At 38.6% G+C, this 19,813-nt stretch overlaps 4 protein-coding genes across 10 annotated transcripts; all 4 read left to right on the forward strand.

The window, feature by feature from the left end:
- The first annotated feature begins 471 nt into the window (after window positions 1-471).
- Window positions 472-19,385, forward strand: LOC146314789 (protein turtle homolog B-like). 6 transcript variants are annotated; one of them, XM_084737852.1, is made up of 7 exons: window positions 16,593-16,717; window positions 16,897-17,199; window positions 17,334-17,621; window positions 17,737-17,832; window positions 18,246-18,332; window positions 18,432-18,460; window positions 18,772-19,385. In XM_084737852.1, exons 1-7 carry the CDS (start codon window positions 16,657-16,659, stop codon window positions 18,853-18,855), a joined length of 948 nt encoding a protein of 315 aa, XP_084593978.1. In that variant the 5' UTR covers window positions 16,593-16,656; the 3' UTR covers window positions 18,856-19,385. The 6 variants fall into 6 exon arrangements, with proteins under 6 accessions (XP_084593975.1, XP_084593977.1, XP_084593976.1 ...); XM_084737847.1 differs by lacking the exons at window positions 16,593-16,717; window positions 18,772-19,385 and adding an exon at window positions 5,548-5,792 and having other exon boundaries at window positions 18,432-18,616; XM_084737848.1 differs by lacking the exons at window positions 16,593-16,717; window positions 18,772-19,385 and adding an exon at window positions 16,338-16,519 and having other exon boundaries at window positions 18,432-18,616.
- LOC146314790 (uncharacterized) lies at window positions 1,750-3,762 on the forward strand. The gene is made up of 4 exons (XM_084737859.1): window positions 1,750-1,882; window positions 1,959-1,987; window positions 3,340-3,405; window positions 3,591-3,762. Exons 1-4 carry the CDS (start codon window positions 1,750-1,752, stop codon window positions 3,723-3,725), a joined length of 363 nt encoding a protein of 120 aa, XP_084593985.1. The 3' UTR covers window positions 3,726-3,762.
- LOC146314791 (uncharacterized) lies at window positions 6,695-8,045 on the forward strand. The gene is made up of 5 exons (XM_084737858.1): window positions 6,695-6,827; window positions 6,960-7,238; window positions 7,378-7,434; window positions 7,536-7,625; window positions 7,722-8,045. Coding segments are annotated over exons 1-5 (477 nt in total). The 5' UTR covers window positions 6,695-6,826; the 3' UTR covers window positions 7,772-8,045.
- Window positions 11,849-16,251, forward strand: LOC146314792 (uncharacterized). 2 transcript variants are annotated; one of them, XM_084737843.1, is made up of 7 exons: window positions 11,849-11,990; window positions 12,482-12,790; window positions 12,962-13,252; window positions 13,738-13,821; window positions 13,921-13,949; window positions 15,277-15,345; window positions 15,491-16,251. In XM_084737843.1, the coding sequence occupies exons 1-7, from the start codon at window positions 11,927-11,929 to the stop codon at window positions 15,623-15,625; spliced, it is 981 nt and encodes a 326-aa protein (XP_084593969.1). In that variant the 5' UTR covers window positions 11,849-11,926; the 3' UTR covers window positions 15,626-16,251. The 2 variants fall into 2 exon arrangements, with proteins under 2 accessions (XP_084593969.1, XP_084593970.1); XM_084737844.1 differs by having other exon boundaries at window positions 11,915-11,990; window positions 12,485-12,790.
- Window positions 19,386-19,813: the final 428 nt, after the last annotated feature.

Below are 19,813 nucleotides of genomic sequence, written 5' to 3' on the forward strand. Positions count from 1 at the left end.
AAGATATTTGTTCGTCACTCCGTAAACTTAATCTGCTAATCTGGAGTGATGAAGTCGGAGCCTAAAAACCAAACTCTAAACGTGAGCTGTTTGACTGAACTGTCTTTAATTACCTGGAGGTAGAGCATCAATTTCCCATAATCCCACTGTTGAACACATGTAGTTGCATGTCTGGTCATGTTGCAAAATAATACACTTGTTCTCAGTCATAGAAATAAAAAAAGGGGGATATTACTAACTTTTGTTTGACATCACCACTTCAAGGTTGTCATGCTGCAGAGATGAGGGCTTGATCCTTTAATGATGTCTGAGAATCATTTGGAGTCGAATTACAGCTACAGTAAAGAGGTCATGTGCATGTTTCTTTTTGGTTTTATCATTACATCATCCAGACCTTAATCACAGTGAAGTCAGGATGAGGTGGGGCTGTTAACTTCCCACAGGAAGTATGAATTGCTTTCACTTCTAAGGAGCAGCACAGACCAGACTGAGTGTGAGACCAAGAGAGAAACACAATGGCTGAATTCAGATGGATTATATTTTCTTTATTTCTGATGCTGCTGTTTAGTTTTACAGGTAAGAATACAATGAAGAAACATTAAACTGCTTTAATATTTATAATGGTATTTTATGAAGTTTTCTTCCTTTAACTGAGACAGCCAAGTTTTGTTTGTATCATGTTGAGCAAACTTCACTGAAACTATGAACATAACAGTCATATTCATGTTTAGGTTTATTTTTCATGTTTTTCTCAGACGCAGCAACTCGTCCGTACGCTATCAGAGCTGGAGATGAAGTCACTTTGTCTTGTGGAAATTTGACAGATGATCAGGAAGAGTGTGGAAATACTGCTTGGCTGTTCTGGGAATTTGGTAAAAATGCAGTGACCCTGGTTGATCGTGGTCAGATTCACAACGAAACCAAACCTAAATCAGACAGACTGAGTGTCACAGAGAACTGTTCTCTGACTGTAGAGAAGGTTCCAGCTGAGGATGCTGGTTACTACACCTGCAAACAGATCAAATCAGGACAACATAACGATACTAATGTTTATCTGGCTGTTGTTACCAGTGAGTATTTACATCATAACATGTCTTTTTCTGCAATAATTATTATTATAGTGATGAAACAGTTTTACTTTTCTTGTCCTTCTCCCACAATATCTCCATCTTCACCAGCGACTGAACATGAGGACGCTGGTAATGTGACATTAAACTGCTCTGTCTCACCTCCTGGATGGTGTAGACACACAGTGAAGTGGCTGTATGAGGGTAAAGATTTGAACAAAGACAACGGAGACATGGAGACATCACAGTCTGAGTGTTCAGTCACTGTGACGTTTCCTGCCTCTTATCTCAAGCAGAAGTCAGAGTATGATGAGTTATTTCACTGTGAGGTGACTGATCTGTTCACTAAAGAGGTGCAGCAGTTTAACTTCAGCCGTCAGTCGTCAGGTGAGAAAATGATGATCTGTTTAAAATCACTTCAGACTGATCATTAATTGGATAATTACACGAATGTTTGCATAGATTTGAGGCTTTTTCTGACATTTTTTCTGCACTTAGTTATTGTATTTCTTGATGATGCGACAACAGCGACTACAAAATCACCACCAACAATTAAACCAACATCGACATCAGGGGGGAGAGACCAAAAATCTGCTAACAACAATCATGGATCAATACCAGAAGGTAGAAACTGAACAGAACAGAACTACAGAAAGAAAAAAGACATGCAGGCAGGACATTTATGATGGACACTGACCAACACTTTGTTCATTGTCTGTATCCAGGTTGGTGGTGGATCATCACTGTGTCTGTGGGTGTTGCAGCTCTCTTAATAATCATTGTTGTGGCTGTCATCAGATGGAAGAGAACTAAAGGTGAGAACAACCACAGGGAACATTTAAAACAAGAAGTGATGATGAACTAAACTGAACTCTCTTTTTGTTTTTTCAGGAAACAAAACACCAAAGAACGGAAACATGGTGAGTTTTAAAATTGAATTGTATAAAATGGACGCAGGGTTTTTGGTTTTGGTTATTCGCCGTGCAGAACAATCACATGAAACTGGCTGTGGCTCTGGCTCTGGCTGTGGCTGCGCTGCGACAAAGCTCACAGGATCCACTATGAAACAGATTCACAGCGTTTAACAGAAGAAGAAGAAATGTAGGGGTTTTTTTTAGGGTCAAAAATTGAGAATCAGAGTCAAGCATTCAGCTTGTGCATTCAGTCATAAATGTGCACCTGGAGACTATTTTAACAGATGAGAGCAGAGTGACAGTGAAGTTGCCCTTTGGACCTTTTGGATGTAAAAGTTCATCATTGTATTCTATTAAATATTTGAGTGAAATTTCTGTTCAAATCCTGGGGTGACGTCTCGTCTGCTGCGCCCAACTTGTCTGTGCTGCTTCATAATAAAAGTGTTTAAATGACAAAACAACACGGAACTTTTATTGTGAAGAATTTAAGGAAACTGTGTTTACCCTAGAATGGTTTATCCACCACTTTATAGCTGCTCAAGTCGAGCCTCCTTAAGCTCGTCTTCCAACTGGGTTGTGTCTTCAGGTAAAAGACACACCTTCAAGCAGGTTGCTCGTAGGTGTTGTAAGTATGATTTTCCTGCAACAAAAACAAAAGATAAATAAATGACAAATTAATTAATTAAATTTGCAGAGTAAATGAAATACCTCCTCGAAGCTCTCACAGGAGGCTTCCTACTCTAATAACACATGTCTACATAAGCTGCAACAAAGAGCAGGAACTTTCTTAGGACAGGAATGCTGAAGGAAGACGAGGAAGGAAAGTGCTCCCAGCTGGAAATTGAAGTAGGCTGTGGTCCTCTTCCTGACCAATTCCATGACAGCAATCACACCAATCACTGGGCCCCATTCGTTTACAGTATCAGCCACTCAGGAGAGAGAGAGAGAGAGAGAGAGAGAGAGAGAGATTGCTCATACACACACTGAGGGGAGAGAAGAAAATACAGCAACAACATAGAAATGGGCCAGGAACATAAGAATGAAAGCTTGTCCCGTGGCCAAAAATGTGTCGTGTGTGACCTTTGTCCGTCTCAGGGGGTGAGTCAAGCTGAACTGGATAAGGCTGAGGCAACACTTTCGCTTGCGCTTTGGATATTTTTTTATTCCATTCCTGATTTTGTGTGTGTTTGTTCATTGAAATGTGTCTCTGTGAGACTCAGTGACTCTTTTGTCTCCTGCAGGAGAGAAGAAGGAGGAAATATGTCGACACCAGAGTTGATGCAATTACAGAGGAGTGAGAGAGAGTCAGTATAAATCTACATTACTGAGAAGACATCTTTTTTTTTTTCTCTGTGCAGGCTGATCCTGAAGATGTCTCCTTCGCCTCCATCAGCTACATCAAGAAGAGCGACAGTAAAACTCGGGTAGGCTTTCTGATTGGTTATTTCCTACACAGCTGCGCCACCATCAGACCAGCATGTCAGCTTCACTCACGAAATATTTTAGAATCTGATCAGCAGATTAAAGCTGCAGCTAAGTGAATATTTCACTTTTTACGTGTTGGAAAAATCTAAAAATGTAAGAATTAAGTTAAACTCCCTCCTTCCAGGTTTGGAGTGATGATGATGACCATGATGAAGGTGATGCACTGACCTACATCAATTTTAACGTTTCCTCATCATCTGCCGGAGCCTCAACTGATCCAGGCAACATCTACACTGTAATGAACACACCAGACACATGAGGAGTTACCCAAAGAAAACTGACTCATATTCCATTTGTGCCAATACATATATATATATATATATATAAATATATAAATATATTTATATGTATATGTATAGATATGTACATATGTATATATATGTATATGTATATATATATATATTGAATGAATATCTGTTTTTTACACACTGGTCCTTTAAATATGGATAAAAATATCTCACATAGCCATTCATATTTTTATACTGTATATATCTGACCTCATACTCATACATTGATACTGATTGTACTGTAAATATCAGAGTATTCATATCTGACCTCTGCTACTCCTACAATCTCATATTATTCATATATGTTTCAAATAAAAAAGTGTTTATATTATATTTTGCAAGTTCTCCTTCTTTCAAACACACCACAGTATGTTGTACTTTTTGTTCTCTCACCTCAGCAGTCAATCTTCCCTCTGTTGGATTGAAAACATCTGTTTGCTCTGGGATTTAATTGAGGGGGGACTTACCATTTAGGCAAAGGCCCCAGAGTCACCAAGGGCCCCATGAGGGCCATCATAAACCTATGATTAAGACAGTTTTGTTAAGTCTTTTACATTACTTTTTACTTACTTTTTTTTACTTACTTACTTCTTTACTCTACTTTGATTTTGCTTGAATTAATGAGTGTGACATGTACTTAGTGTAAAAAGTCATTCACTGTTTATGCATATAAAAAAAAAACATTTGAAAACTGTTGCATTGTTTTTGTTGTTGTTTTTCAGGTAGTTGAGGTAATCTTTTTAACATTTAGACAAGCTGGGCAATGGGATGTTTTCCCCATTTGTTGCTTATGATGTTGTACATATATGGAAAATTAATTTAGGTTTGGTATTATGTGACTTTATACCAACTAACCAGTGTCTGTCACAGCCTCTAGCTCATGTAGGTGTGAACAGTTAATTAATGGCTCTACAGAGTGTCATGAAAGTATTTGGTGGCACATCAAGTGTTCTTTCCATTCCTCTCGAAGTGTACATTTTTTAAAATATATCTGCAAAATATCTCTGGAGTTTGTTGTTTGTCGCGTCAGTTCAGGGCCAATAATAGCTTTATTTATATAGCAACAAGTCAACAGCCGCTCCGCTTCTGAAATGCTGCTGGTGGGAAAAGCAGTCGCACGCGTGACAGAACAAAACAGCTGCAAACATGCGACATCACAAAGCTGCGTCTGGTGGAAACCCCCTGTTGGGTCCTTTAATTCATGAGTGTCTCAGGTCCTCCTCACCTGCCTGGACTATTCAGTGATCCTACTGCACACCTGTGGAAATGATTCAGCCTGAATTAGCCAACTTAACCTAGCGTGGTTCACAGGGTATTGAAAAAATGAAATGAAGCTAATGCAGTGGTGCAGAAAAAGGGAGATACTAAAAGACAACACCCACCACAGCCTGTCCACCCTGCTGCCATCTGGCAAGAGATACAGAAGTATCTGCTGCTGTACCACCAGACATCAGAACAGATTTTTTCCTGTGAGATTCCTTAATTCATCCTCCATATGCCACCATGAATAAAAGTTTATTTTTATGAATTATTATTATAATGATTCAAAAATTGAAAAAGGCGGAGACGAAGAGATTTGGAGGGCCTGGTGCATGTGTTTTCATTTGGCCTGAAAATGACCAAATCTGCCTCTGGATATATTACTTGTCTAAATAACATAAAAACATTAAACATCATGTTATCTGTGCTGCTTCCAGCTGCTACAGTATCACCAAACTACAACATGGACGTCAAACTGTGTTGGACGAGGAGTTTGACTCTTCACCTGTCTGTTCATGTGTGCTGTCAAACATCAACATGAATCCTTCTTTGAGGACAAACATTCATTCAGCAGAAAACAGAAGTGGGAAAAAACAGACTGAGGTCAGTTTGAGGAAGTGACTTCTTGCTTCACAGGAAGTACATGCTGTATTCATTTTAAGAAGCAGCTCATCAGAGACTTTGACAGTTGAGAGCGTGAGACCAAGAGAGAAACACGATGGTTGAATTCAGATGGATTATATTTTCTTTATTTCTGATGCTGCTGTTTAGTTTTCCAGGTAAGAATACAATGAAGAAACATTATTCAACTGCATTATTATTAATAAAGGTACTTTATGAACTATTCTTCTGTCAAAGATGTAGTTTTCAAACATGTTTTGGCATCAAGGAATAAAAATTCCATAATAACCTTTCAGTATTTTGTAAATCAAGTTGTCTTAGACAGAATTAGACTTCTGCACCTCCTCCTGACTCTGTTTTCAGCCTTTAGAAAATCTGGCCTGTGACAGTGGACTTAAACAAATTAAAGTTAATCTCAGAGACCGAGTGTTCCTATTGGCTGCTCTACAAGTGCAGCTGCATGTTCACAGTGAGACCCTGAATCAATGTCAGAAACATCTGGAGGGATAAAAAGTATAGAACTGACTTCTCTGGTGAGAAATGACACACAAACACACAGCTGATGTCCACCAGTCCGTTCTCCGATTACCTTGGTAAACTGCTGCATGCGTGTCACTCATTTGGTAGGAGGGGCTTAGGACGGAGAAAATTAAACCAAACCCACATCCTGGAGATGAAACTCAACAATCAACTGTTTTGATGTTTTCTACCTACTGCAGCTTTAACTGAGACTGTTTGTTTGTAACTTGATGAGTTTAGTGAACTTTTGAAAACCAAAAATGAGACACATTTAAAAACTTCAGTTGTATCTTTAATTATCTTTACATGAACCCTAACAGTCATTTTCATATTTAAGTTTAATTTTCATATTTCTTTTTTCTCAACAGCAGCAATTTGGGATTATTCCCCTCACGATGTCAGAGTTGGAGATGAAGTCACTTTGTCCTGTGAAAATGTGAAACATGATCAGGATAAATGTTACAACACGACCTGGTTCTTCCGTGATTTCAAAAACACAGTAAGACTGATTGATGGTGGTCAGATTCACAAAGAAGCTGAAAATAAATCAGACAGACTGAGTGTTACAGAGAACTGTTCTCTGGTTATAAAGAAGGTCACAGTCCAGGATGCTGGTTTCTACATCTGCAGACAGTTCAGATCAGATTCTAAAATTTTCCTGTTTGTTGTTACCAGTGAGTATTTACATCATAATGTTTTCAGCTCAAATTGTCTTTTTAGAACAAAATATTAAAACAAAATAATGATTATAGTGATAAAGTTAATTTCTTAATGTCTTTCTCTCACAATATTTCCGTCTTCACCAGTGACTGAAGTGAAGGATGATGATAAAGTGACATTAAACTGCTCTGTGTTGCCTCATGGATGGTGTGATCAAACAGTGAAGTGGCTGTATGAGGGTAAAGACGTGAACAAAGACATGAAGACATCACAGTCTGAGTGTTCAGTCACTGTGACGTTTCAGATCTCTCATCTTAAGAAGAAACCAGATTATCATGAGTTATTTAAATGTGAGGTGACTCATGATCACAGTAAAGAAGTGCAGCAGTTTAACTTCAACCGTCAGTCCTCAGGTGAGAAAACAGGTGAGAAAATGATGATCTGTTTAAAATCACTTCAGACTGATAATTAATTGAATAATTACACAGAATGTACAGAAAGTTTAGATCTGAGTTTTTTTATTATCTGCCAAGTTTGGTGCATTTTCTTACTGTATTTGTTCAGGTGATGATGGGACAAACGAAACATCTACAAACAACAATCATGGATCAATACTAGAAGGTAGAAACTGAACAGAACAGAACTACAGAAATAAAAGACATGCAGGCAGGACATTTTTGATGGACACTGACCAACACTTTGTTCATTGTGTCTGTATCCAGGTTGGTGGTGGATCATCATCGTGTCTGTGGGTGTTGCAGCTCTCTTAATAATCATTGTTGTGGCTGTCATCAGATGGAAGAGAACTAAAGGTGAGAACAACCACAGGGAACATTTAGAACAAGAAGTGATGATGAACCTGGATTTTCACTGTGGAAGATAAACTCAAGTCTCTTTTGTCTTTTCAGGAAACAAAACACAGGAGGATGAAAACATGGTGAGTTTAAAAATTAAATGATCAAACATTTATAAAAGTGTGACTTTATGAATTGAAACAGGGTTTGTGGTCTCAGTTATTCACCATGCAGTTTAAAACAGAACTATATGAAACTGGTTGTGTTTTCACTTCACATCCATTGTGTTGAAAATAAGCAGAAAAAGAAGAAATGAAAATGTGAACATCACAGTACAACAGCACCTCAAACAGCAGCCTCCAACATGACCAGAGAGATGAATCCACTCCTCCTTCACACAATGTCATCAACTCACTCCTCTATTGGCAGCATCTGATGAGCAGAAGTAACTAAATACTAATACTTTGTTACTGCATTTGTTCCCCCAGTTATCTGCACTTTACTTGAGTAATTTTCCTGAGAACATTTTACTTTTACCATTTAAATTTTAACACACATATCTGTATTTTCAATTCCTTAAATTTTGAAAACAAGCTCCTCACTTTAGTTTTAATGCATTTGAGTGGAATTATTGATTATTGTTTTGCATCATTGTGTGCCACAATGTAAAAGATCTAACAAGATGAAAAAAGCAAAAAAAAAGTAACAAGACATACAATGTGTAGCGTGACAGGAAACATGTAACTAGACAAAAACTATGTAGCATGGATGAAAATAGAAAAAAAGGCATGACTATACAGAATAAGACAAAAGTTACAAACTACAAAATTACAAAGTAGGTGTAGTAGGACAAAAAAAAAAAGACGCAAAAGATGTAACAAGACAAAAAGATGTTCCAACACGAAAACAGACCAAACAAGACTAAAATGTTATGAAAGGCTTGTTGTGGAAAACCTGAAAATGAAGACAGACACCATGACTGAGTGACTTATCTTTGTTGTGTTTTAATAGAGCTTTGCAAAGGATGAGAACACAGTCACACGGAAAGTGTAAAAGGAACTGATAGTCAAGAATGTACGTCTGTCTGTAGGGTTTGGAGACGAAGGAGGCTGTGTCAGGATGTGATTGTGTTATTGGAAGTTGTTCTTCCGAAGGCTGTGTGTTCAAAGACGAGTAACCATTTAGTGCCTGACAGAACCTGAGAAGCAAATATGAGGAACAAAATACAAGTTCAGTATATATTTTTATCACTACAAGACATAAAAAAAGAGACAAAAACTATGTAAAAGACGTAACAAGACTCAACAGACAGAGGGAGACTTGACCTCAAGGAAAAGCTGAGGTTCAGTTTGCTTTTCACTTTTGTACTCTGACAACATTTCAGAGCCAAAACTTTTTCACTTGACAGTTCTGCTGATTAATGGTGCTGTTCATGCTGCTGAAATAACACTTTGGACAGTCATTTCATCTGAACAATTATTACCAATCCAGAATTATCTGATTATGGATGTGTAATAAATGCACTCCTGGTTGTTGTGGCTGCATCGGCGCTGTCCAGTGCTGAAAACCTTTGCACATTAAAAAGGTTTTTGTTGATGCCTGATCAACTGCATCAGATTTATAGCTATAAATATTCTTTCTCCAAATTCACTGAAAAACTATATTTTTATAGAATGTTCATTGAAATGTGTCTCTGAAAGACTCAGTGACTCTTTTGTCTCCTACAAGAGAGAAGAAAGAGGAAGTGTGTCGACACCAAAGTTGATGCAATTAAAGAGGAGTGAGAGTGAGTCAGTATAAATCTACATGTTACTGAGCAGACATCTTGTTTTTTTCTCTGTGCAGGCTGATCCTGAAGATGGTGTTTCCTACGCCTCCATCAGCTACATCAAGAAGACCAAATGTAGAGCTCAGGTAAACTTTCCAAAGGATTATGAAGAATCTATTTCATCATTAAAGTTGATATATATTCAAGATTAATGAGGCTGTCAGTCTCTGTGATCTCAAACTAAAGACCATGTTGACTCACCTTTCCTACACAGCAGCGCCACCATCAGACCAACATGTCAGCTTCACTCACGAGATATTTAAGAATCTAATCAGCAGATTAAAGCTGCAGCAAAGTGAATGTTTCATTTGTTATACTGCAGCAAAATCAGTCAGAATTCTGTTAAGTTCAATTTATGAGTTGTTCTCCTTCCTTGCAGGGCAAAAATCATGATGAAGGTGACACAGTGACCTACAGCACAGTGAAAGCTTCCTCATCCTCTGCTGGAGCCTCAGCTGATCCCAGCAGCCTCTATGCTGCTGTCAACAAACCAAACAGATAAAGGGCCCTATAGTAGATTAATTACCGAAATCAGTCTCTCTGATCATTTATCAATCAGAGAGACTGCTTTCTATTTGTTTTCATGGCCACAATAATTAAAATTAAGTCTTGACCATCCCGTTGGACTGAAACGATCTGCTGTGTGTAAACATCACAGTGTTTCTTCATTACGCACACACAGCTTCATCTTCTTTCACCCACATGCAATCATCCGCTGTTAATGTGCATTGATTACAGTCCCCTAGAAGCAAAGTTTGTGTGAGCTGTGAACCTGCATGTGCGCATCTTAGTGTCTGAATAATGTTTCCTTTAAACAGCAGGAAAGCTGCACCTTCAACTTGAGGTTTTTGTTGGTCAGTGGCGCAGTCGCTTTCTGTTGCCTCAAGATAGCAGTGTGCCAAAAATGTGCCTGATCTCATATTAAGAACAACACAGCCATGGGTGCACAGAGGGGTGCAGGTACATTACACAACACACACAATGTGGGTGGAAAATGACAGTTGCATCAGTCAGAAAATAGCAATGACAACAGACTTATATTCCATTTCTGCCACATTCTGTCAAAAAATATCCCTGTAAATTCTACAGACTGGTCCTTTAAATAAAGCTGTAAGATAGTAATACATATGTCTGTATATCTGTATATGTCTGAGTTACAGTCTGTACTTGTATTCATATCATACCTCCAGCTGATGTATTACTATATTTTATACTTATACCTGCACTGCCCTCTGTAACTGCTGTGTTTTTTTTAAGATTGTTTTTTGGGCTTTTTGCCTCCACTAAGACGGGACAGCCGAACATATGACAGGAAAGGGGGGGAGAGAGAGAGAGAGAGAGAGAGAGAGAGAGAGAGAGAGAGAGAGAGAGAGGGGTCGACATGCAGCAAATGCGCTGCAGGCAGGAATCGAGCCGACAGCCGTAACTGAGCTACAGAGGCGCCCCCTGCTGCGCCTGTTAATACTGTACTGTACTGTAAATATGATAATATATTCATATTCTGTTGTTTATTCTATATTGTGCTGTATAATACTATAAATACATTCATGTACACTCAGTAGCTTTTTATACTCTGTACAATAACAGTGAAGTTGAATTTAAATTGTCTTCATGTTGCAAACTTTAGTTTTGAGTTTAAGATTGGTATTGGTATTGGTTCTTACTGGTTCGATTTTTTTTTTTTTTTTTTTTTTGCATTACTTTTGTCACTCAGTGTCCAGAGGAACTTTGAGTTAAATACATTGAACTGTTTGGCTTTAATGAACTTTGGTGTTGAATGTAATCTGTACCAGTATTGTGTTATTGATGGCTGATGGCACAAGCATTAAATATAAAAGTTTTCTTATGAAATTTTCCAAGGTTTTGTTTTGTTTTCTCACTTCAGCAGTAAACTTTCCCTCTGCTGGACTGAAATCATCTGTTTGCTCTGGGATCCAACATTTGTCTAGATAACATAAATGCAAAAAAAAATTGATGCTTTGAATTGAATAGCATGTTTCTTGACATTTTATCTGGAGGAGGATCCCCACAGGTCACCCAACAGACATTTGGGGTGTCCTCAAAACAAGTGAACACCCCTGTTGTTAACTACATCGTCATCAAAAACACTTCCCCTTAGGTTTTCAGACAAAACATAGAATGAGGAACTGAAAGGTCTCAGGCCTGTAAACATAGTATGATCTCATCTGTGTGCTGTTTCCCAGCTGCTGCAGCATCAACATACGACACCATGGACATCAAAACGAAGAGTCCGACTCCTCACCTGTCGGTTCACGTGTGCTGTCAAACATCATCACAGGTATTTCTTAGAGAATAAAAGCTGATATGACAAATAAATTAAGCAGCAAACAGAATGAGGAAACACAGACTGAAGTCAGTTTGAGGAAGTGACTCCTTATTCACCAGGAAAAGTACAAGCTGCAATCCTTTTTAAGAAGCAGCACAGCAGAGAGTTTGACAGTTGAGAGCGTGAGACCAAGAGAGAAACACGATGGTTAAATTCAGATGGATTATATTTTCTTTATTATTTCTGACGCTGCTGTTTGGTGTTCCAGGTAAGGAAATATACGGCACATTAAATAAAGAAATATTACTAAACTGCAGTATTATTGTAGTAATGGTACTTTATGAATCATTCAATCATGAAAGTTTTTTGTAACAAGGCGAGATTAGAAAGTCAAAATGAGACACATTAACAAACTTCAAGGATAGAAGATTTATTGATTGTTATACAATAAGGTTGTTGATTGATTAGTTTGGCTGAAGAGATCAAAACAGAACATTTTACATGGAGGAGTGCAGAGGATGAATTCAACTTTCTCACAGCCTGAGGGAAGTTCCTCTTCAGTCTGGTGGTGGTGAGAAAACTGTCCGGTTGTTTTGTCGAGTGACTGCTGACAACTTCATACAGGATTTTTTGAATTTGCAGCTGGAAGAATATAAACCTTGTGTTGTATCTAAAACTATCTTCACTCAAACTATGTATGAATGTTGCAGTCCTGTTCGTGTTTCAGTATATTTTTCACACTTTTGTTTTTCTCAACAGCAGCGACTGGGCAATACGTTTCCAGACGTGGAGATGAAGTCACTTTGCCTTGTGAAAATGTGATAGATGGTCAGGATAAGTGTAACAGAACTACTTGGACCTTCAGTGATTCAAGAAACTTTGTGACGCTGATTGACGGTGGACAGATTCACAAAGAAGCCAAATCTAAATCAGACAGACTGAGTGTTACAGAGAACTGTTCTCTGGTTATAAAGAAGGTCACAGCTGAGGATGCTGGTCTTTACCTCTGCAGACAGTTCAAATCAGGACAACTTCAAGACTCTCATGTCCACTTGTCCCTTATAACCAGTGAGTTTCTACATGATAATGTTTTAAACTTCAGTTGAATAAGCTAGGATAAGAAAATGAAAATGTTCTTGCATGAGACCCAGTATATGTAAACAGTATAATTATGATTATAGGAATGAAGTGACTTTTACTCTTGTTGTCTTTCTCACATTATATCTCTGTCCTCACCAGTGACTGAACAGAAGGATGATGATGATAAGGTGACATTAAACTGCTCTGTGACGTTTCATGGATCGTGCAGACACACAGTGAAGTGGCTGTATGAGGGTAAACATGTGGACGAAGACAACGAAGACATGGAGACGTCAAAGTCTGAGTGTTCAGCCGCTGTGACATTTTCTGCTAATTATGTCAAGCAGAGGTCAGAGTATCATGAGTTGTTCATGTGTGGAGTGACTGATCACTTCATTAAAAATGAGACGCTGTTCACCTTCAGTCGTCGGTTTTCTGGTGACAAAACAGGTGAGAAAATGACGAGCTTTTAAAATGATTTCACAAAATATTTGATTATATTTTAAATTTCATTTCACGTTATTTTTTTGCGTTTGTTTTACGCAGATGATTATGTTTTTTTCTGTATAGTTTGTTGCATTTTGTTATTGTATATGTGAAGGTGATGATACACTTTGAATGGACAATGATTAAAGTGCTGATAAATATTAGAGTAGAAAATAAAATATTTGCCTGATTTAATGTGACTTCTGGTATAAACCACGCCTACTTCCAGTCTTCTATCTAAATACAGAGACAGATAATGATGTTAGTTGAACAGATACAGATACAAATACTAACATCTCTGGGTTGATGGCACAAAACAAGAAGGTAGTGACTGGACAGAACTACAAACAGGAAGAAAAAGACATGCAGGCAGGATATTTTTGCTGAACAGTGACCAAAACTTGGTCTGTTGTGACTGTATGTAACACTTGTACTTATTTTCTTTCCAGCTTGGTTGTGGTTCATCCTTGTGGCTGTGGGTTTAGCAGCGGTCTTAATAATCATTGCTGTCATCAAACGTAAGAGAACTGAAGGTGAGAACAAACAGAGATGAAACTTTTAAAATAAGAAGCGATGATGAACCTGGATTCTCACTGTGTGAAGATAAACTCAACTCTCTTTTGTCTCCTCAGGGAACAAAACAGAGACGGATGAAAAGAAGGTGAGTTTTAAAACAGAGTAATCAAATATTTATCCAGTTGTGATTTTAGAAACCGCTTATCCGAAATTGGGCTGCAGGGGTAACAGTTCCAGCAGGGGGGACCCCAGACATCCCGTTCCCCTGCTTCATTAACCAGCTATGACTGGGGGAGTATTTTCAGGCCAGGGCAGAGATATAAACCCTCTGTCTAGTCCTCGGTCTGCCCTGTGGTCTCCTCTTAGCTGGATGTGCTTGGAACACCTCCCTAGGGAGGCAACCAGGTGGCGTCCTTACAAGATACCCAAACCACCTCAACTGGCTCCTTTCTATGCAAAGGAGCAGCGACTCTACTCCGAGCTTCTCACCCTATGCCTAAGGGAGATGCCAGCCACCCTCCTGAGAAAACACATTTCAGCCGCTTGTACCCACAATCTCGTTCTTTCAGTCATGACCAATAGGTGAGAGTAGGAATGAAGATTGACCGATTGATCGTTAGCTTTGCTTTCTGGTTCAGCTCTCTTTTCGTCACAACAATGCGGTAAAGCGAATGCAATACCGCTCCTGCTGCTCCAATTCTCCGGCCCATCTCACGCTCCATTGTCCCCTCACTCAAGAACAAGACCCCGAAATACTTTAACTCCCTCGCTTCAGATAAAGACTCGTTCCCTCATATGGTGATAAGGCTCAGCCCTGACGGAGGCCAACCCCCACCGAAAAAGAATCCAACTTACTACCAAGGACCTGGACACAGCTCCCACTAACAGATGGCCCTGAGCAGCGACCTCCTCACCTCATACACCCACAGCACCGCCCACAATGTCTCCCGTGGAACCCGGTCATACACTTTCACCAAATCCACAGGACACATGTAGACTGGATAGGCATACTCCCAGGCCTCCTCCAGGATCCTTGCGAGAGTGAAAAGCTGGTCCGTTGTTCCACGACCGGGGCAGAACCCCTCTTCAGTCTGAGGTTCGACTATCGGCCTGACCCTCCTTTCCAGCACCTTAGAGTAAACTTTCTAATCTCACTTGGCAGCCAACAGATTTTTGTTTTAAAAGGAGAAATAACAGATTCATTTTGCATTTTTTAGTATAGAAACAAAGAATTGGAAATTCTGTGTGTGAACAGAAGTTAAACCCTGCAGTGACTCAGTGTGATCCAGAAACCAGTGAGGACACGGATCACTCACTACACCCAGAGCAATGTTACATTCACGGTCATGTTTGTATTGTTGACGAGGAAACTATGATGTTACCAGAATATAATATAATTACAGAGGAGTGAGAGTGAGTCAGTATAAATCCACATGTTACTGAGCAGACATCTTGTTTTTTTCTCTGTGCAGGCTGATCCTGAAGATGGTGTTTCCTACGCCTCCATCAGCTACAACAACAAGACCAACAGTAGAGCTCAGGTAAACTTTCCAAAGGATCATGAAGAATCTATTTCATCATTAAAGTTGATATATATTTATGATTCATGACTCTGATGTCAGTCAGGCTGTAGTCTAAAACTAAAGACCATGCATGTCATTTATGAGTTGGACTCCTTCCTTGCAGGTTCGCGGTCATGATGATGATGAAGATGAAGGTGACACAGTGACCTACAGCACAGTGAAAACTTCCTCATCATCTGCTGGAGCCTCAGATGATCCCAGTAACCTCTACACTGCTGTCAACAAACCAAACAGATAAAATGTCACTTAATTAAAATATAATTGTATTTAATTTATGCCAAAAATGTCCCTGTAAATTTTACACACTGTTCCTTTAAAGAAGGCTCTTTTTACAGTAACAGTAAAGTTAATCTTGAATGTAAATTGGCTTCATGTTGCAAACTTTAGTTGTTCACTGGTTCGTCTTTAAGCTGCTTTAAGTTTTGTCCCTCAGAGTTCAGCAGAACTGATTCTGAGTGACTTTAATTTAAAGTGTTTTGAAGTTCTTCCTCTCTTAAACACTTCACACTTGGTTCTCTCACTTCAGTAGTAAATGTTCCCTCTGTTGGGCTGAAAACCTCTGTTTGCTCTGGGATCTAACATTTGTGTAAATAACGTGTAAATGCATCCAATGTACATGATGTCTTTTTTTAGTTTCTTTAGTTCTAAGGCTGAGAACAAATGAATAATTTTGCAAAAAGCCAAGAGTCAAAGCAGCATGAACAGACCTGCTGCTGCATGTGTTCAACAGTGGGATTGTGGGAAATTGATGCTCTACCTCCAGGTAATTAAAGACAGTTTGTTGGAGACTCATCAGTGTGTTTCTGATGTTTATCTGTTCATCATGACAGTGTTAAAACACCAGAACTCTGCTGCTGCTGTTGATAAAAAAAATTCTCATCAAAACACTTCTCCTTCAGTTCTCAGAAAAAATGATTGCAAAAACACAAAGAGGAACCAACGGGTCTCAGACCAGTAAAACATCATATTATCTGTGCTGCTTCCAGCTGCTACAGTATCACCAAACTACAACATGGACGTCAAACTGTGTTGGACGAGGAGTTTGACTCTTCACCTGTCTGTTCATGTGTGCTGTCAAACATCAACATGAATCCTTCTTTGAGGACAAACATTCAATCAGCAGCAAACAGAGGTGAGAAAAAACAGACTGAGGTCAGTTTGAGGAAGCTCCTCCTTACTGCTCACAGGAAGTACATGCTGTATTCATTTTAAGAAGCAGCTCATCAGAGAGTTTGACAGTTGAGAGCGTGAGACCAAGAGAGAAACACGATGGCTGAATTCAGATGGATTATATTTTCTTCATTTCTGATGCTGCTGTTTGGTTTTACAGGTAAGAATAGAATGAAGAAACATTAAACTGCATTAATATTTATAATGAAACTTTATGAATTATTCTTCCTTTAACTGAGACAGCCAAGTTTTGTTTGTATCATGTTGAGCAAACTTCTTTGAAACTATAAACATAACAGTCATATTCATGTTTAGGTTTATTTTTCATGTTTTTCTCAGATGCAGAACCTCGTCGATACACTGTCAGAGCTGGAGATGAAGTCACTTTGTCTTGTGGAAATTTCATAGATGATCAGCGAAAGTGTGGCAGTACAACTTGGCTCCTTTGGGAATCTGGACAACAGACAGTGAAGCTGATTGATCGTGGTCAGATTCACAAAGAAGCCAAAACTAAATCAGACAGACTGAGTGTTACAGAGAACTGTTCTCTGGTTATGAAGAAGGTCACAGTCGAGGATGCTGGTCTCTACACCTGCAGACAGATCAGAGTAGATACAACTGTTTTCCTGTTTGTTGTTACCAGTAAGTATTTACATCATAATGTTTTCAGCTCAAATTGTCGTTTTAGAACAAAATAATAAAATGTAACCATGACTATAGTGATGAAATTAATTTCATTTTTTCTGTCTTTCTCTCAATATCTCCATCTTCACCAGTGACTGAACATGAGGAGGCTGGTAAAGTGACATTAAACTGCTCTGTCTCACCTCCTGGATTATGTTATCACACAGTGAAGTGGCTGTATGAGGGTGAAGATGTGAACAAAGACAACAGAGACATGGAGACATCACAGTCTGAGTGTTTGGTCACTGTGACGTTTCAGATCTCTCATCTTAAGCAGAAACCAGACTATCATGAGTTATTTAGATGTGAAGTGACTGATCGTGTCACTAATGAAGTGCAGCAGTTTAACTTCAACCGTCAGTCCTCAGGTGAGAAAACAGGTGAGAAAATGATGATCTGGTTAAAATCAGACTGATTATTTCTCTGTTGTTTGTTTTATACAGTCGGTTCTGTTTCTCTAACTGTTTATTTCATTGTGTTATTATTTTCATGAAGGTGATGATGCAACAACTCCAATATCACCAACAACAATAAAATCAACATCGACAACAGGAAGTGAAAGGACATCAGTGAAACTGAGCCCATCAGAAGGTAAAAACAAAAAACTTCTACAAACAACATGAAATGAAGAAAACAAGAAGGTAGAGACTGAACAGAACAGAAGTACAGAAAGAAAGAAGACATGACGACAAATGAGACTTTATTATTTCAGATATTAGAGATAAAGAGACATGACAAGAACACAACAACTAAACAATAACAACATATATGACTGTTGCAGTGTGGCCTCATGTTTTTGTGAAGTGCCTGTGTGTGCTGGTCTGATCTGATTCACACTTTTTAAGTCCACTCAAGTCCAGGTCAAGTCACAAGTCTTTGGTGTTAAAGTCCAAATGGAGCTGCAAGTCTTCTTTGACTTTGTCAAGTTGAGTCTAAAGTCGTGAACTTTGTGAGCATGTGAGTCCAAACCTCCTTTATTTAACTCTTCTGAATTGTCTTTTCAGTTTGGTGGCGGTTCATCATTGTGTCTGTGGGTTTATCAGCACTCTTAATAAGTGTTGTTACAATCAACATATGGACGAGAACTAAAGGTGAGAACATCCACAGATGAAACTTTTATCAACAAGAAGTGATGATGAACCTGGATTTTCACTGTGGAAGATAAACTCCACTCTCTTTTGTCTTTTCAGGGAACAAAACACAGATGGATGAAAACATGGTGAGTTTAGAAACTGAATAATCAAAGGTGCGTTCAGGTTCTGCTGACTCAGCTGTGAACTGTGTTCAGGTTTAAAACACCAACAGTCAGCTGGGAGGAACACGTGTTGCGTTCAGGGTGTTTTGGACACAATAAACACATCAGGGAGTGAATCTTTACACTAAATGATTATTTTGGATCTCCTGATTCTCTTGAGCGAGACACTAAACTCCAGCTGTTCCTTTGGAGCTGCTCTGTGTTTCAACATTTATTTGCTCCATTTTCAGACAGAATCTCAAGTGTGTTGTGTTGTTTTTGTTTTTTTTTCACAGGAGCACAATGACGAAGATGAAGATGAAGGTACAGTGAAGTATGAAAACGTTGGAGAGCCTTCTGTCTCTGTCAGACTCCACTGATCATCAACATGGACTCAGCAGAGAAACGAGTCCACTGCTGTTAAATATCACCTCATCATATTTTACATGAGTAGATAACAACAGAATCAGAACATCTTTTTAACATTTTGGACTCGACTGAATGTTTGTTTTTATTCATAAAGATGACAAATGTGTTTTCTGTGTTAAGATATTTGTATTTTAGTCTGAGCTGATTTCTCTTCCTGCAGCTTTGTGTCAGGGTTTATTTCACAATCAACATTATCCTTTACATATTACACCATATTCATATCATACCAGCAGCTCTTTATTCTTTATATAATGTCTTATTATTATCATTACTTGTACTCACACCTGCACTATATATTTTACACCTGCACTGCCTACTGTAACTGCTGCACATGTTTATACTGATCATAATGTATATAACTGAGCATATGGAACCCCTATTGTTAATTCTATATATTATATAATACTATATGTCCATTACTCTGCACTGATTAGATGCTAAACTTGTACTCTGTTCAATGACAATAAAGTTGAATATAATTTTGAGTCTAAATTGGCTTCATGTTGTAAACTTTAGTGAGTTTATCTGCAGCAGGTTTGCATCACTTTGTCACTCAGTGTTCAGAGGAACTGATTCTGATTTGACTTTAATTTCATTTTTCATCTATAACGAACTTCACACAAACTAACTCAGTATCTCAGACAACACTACAAGCTTTTCTCTGCTCACCTGTTCAGTTTTTAGAAGTGTTTATGGTGGATACACATCCTTTAACTGCAGCTGTGATATAATAACTGTCAATCCTCCTGTTTTTCCTGAAATTCTCCTGTATTTTACTCCTCCCTCCCACTGCCCTCCTGTTAAAATATATTCCTGTAAACCCCCCTGTATTTAAAATGAGGCCTAGTCTACTATTTGCTTTTCGGTAGAGTGACTCTGTGGCTGATTTAATCTAGAGATCACACCCCC

This window comes from Lutjanus erythropterus, chromosome 15 (assembly GCF_056507025.1).
Source record: "Lutjanus erythropterus isolate fLutEry1 chromosome 15, fLutEry1.hap2, whole genome shotgun sequence".
Taxonomy (NCBI): Eukaryota; Metazoa; Chordata; class Actinopteri; order Lutjaniformes; family Lutjanidae; genus Lutjanus; species Lutjanus erythropterus.

What these genes read in the sequence shown, in the direction of transcription:
- LOC146314790 (XM_084737859.1), top strand. Translation starts at nt 1,750, where the DNA reads ATGATGGACACTGACCAACACTTTGTTCATTGTCTGTATCCAGGTTGG. An exon ending in CACCAAAGAACGGAAACATG is followed by an intron (nt 1,988 to 3,339) that starts GTGAGTTTTAAA and finishes TTCTCTGTGCAG; the next exon opens with GCTGATCCTGAAGATGTCTC. An exon ending in AGAGCGACAGTAAAACTCGG is followed by an intron (nt 3,406 to 3,590) that starts GTAGGCTTTCTG and finishes CCCTCCTTCCAG; the next exon opens with GTTTGGAGTGATGATGATGA.
- LOC146314791 (XM_084737858.1), top strand. An exon ending in GTCCTCAGGTGAGAAAACAG is followed by an intron (nt 7,239 to 7,377) that starts GTGAGAAAATGA and finishes GTATTTGTTCAG; the next exon opens with GTGATGATGGGACAAACGAA. An exon ending in TCATGGATCAATACTAGAAG is followed by an intron (nt 7,435 to 7,535) that starts GTAGAAACTGAA and finishes GTCTGTATCCAG; the next exon opens with GTTGGTGGTGGATCATCATC.
- LOC146314792 (XM_084737843.1), top strand. Translation starts at nt 11,927, where the DNA reads ATGGTTAAATTCAGATGGATTATATTTTCTTTATTATTTCTGACGCTG. An exon ending in GCTGCTGTTTGGTGTTCCAG is followed by an intron (nt 11,991 to 12,481) that starts GTAAGGAAATAT and finishes TTTTCTCAACAG; the next exon opens with CAGCGACTGGGCAATACGTT. An exon ending in CAGAGACGGATGAAAAGAAG is followed by an intron (nt 13,950 to 15,276) that starts GTGAGTTTTAAA and finishes TTCTCTGTGCAG; the next exon opens with GCTGATCCTGAAGATGGTGT.
- LOC146314789 (XM_084737852.1), top strand. Translation starts at nt 16,657, where the DNA reads ATGGCTGAATTCAGATGGATTATATTTTCTTCATTTCTGATGCTGCTG. An exon ending in GAAACTGAGCCCATCAGAAG is followed by an intron (nt 17,833 to 18,245) that starts GTAAAAACAAAA and finishes TTGTCTTTTCAG; the next exon opens with TTTGGTGGCGGTTCATCATT. An exon ending in CACAGATGGATGAAAACATG is followed by an intron (nt 18,461 to 18,771) that starts GTGAGTTTAGAA and finishes TTTTTTTCACAG; the next exon opens with GAGCACAATGACGAAGATGA.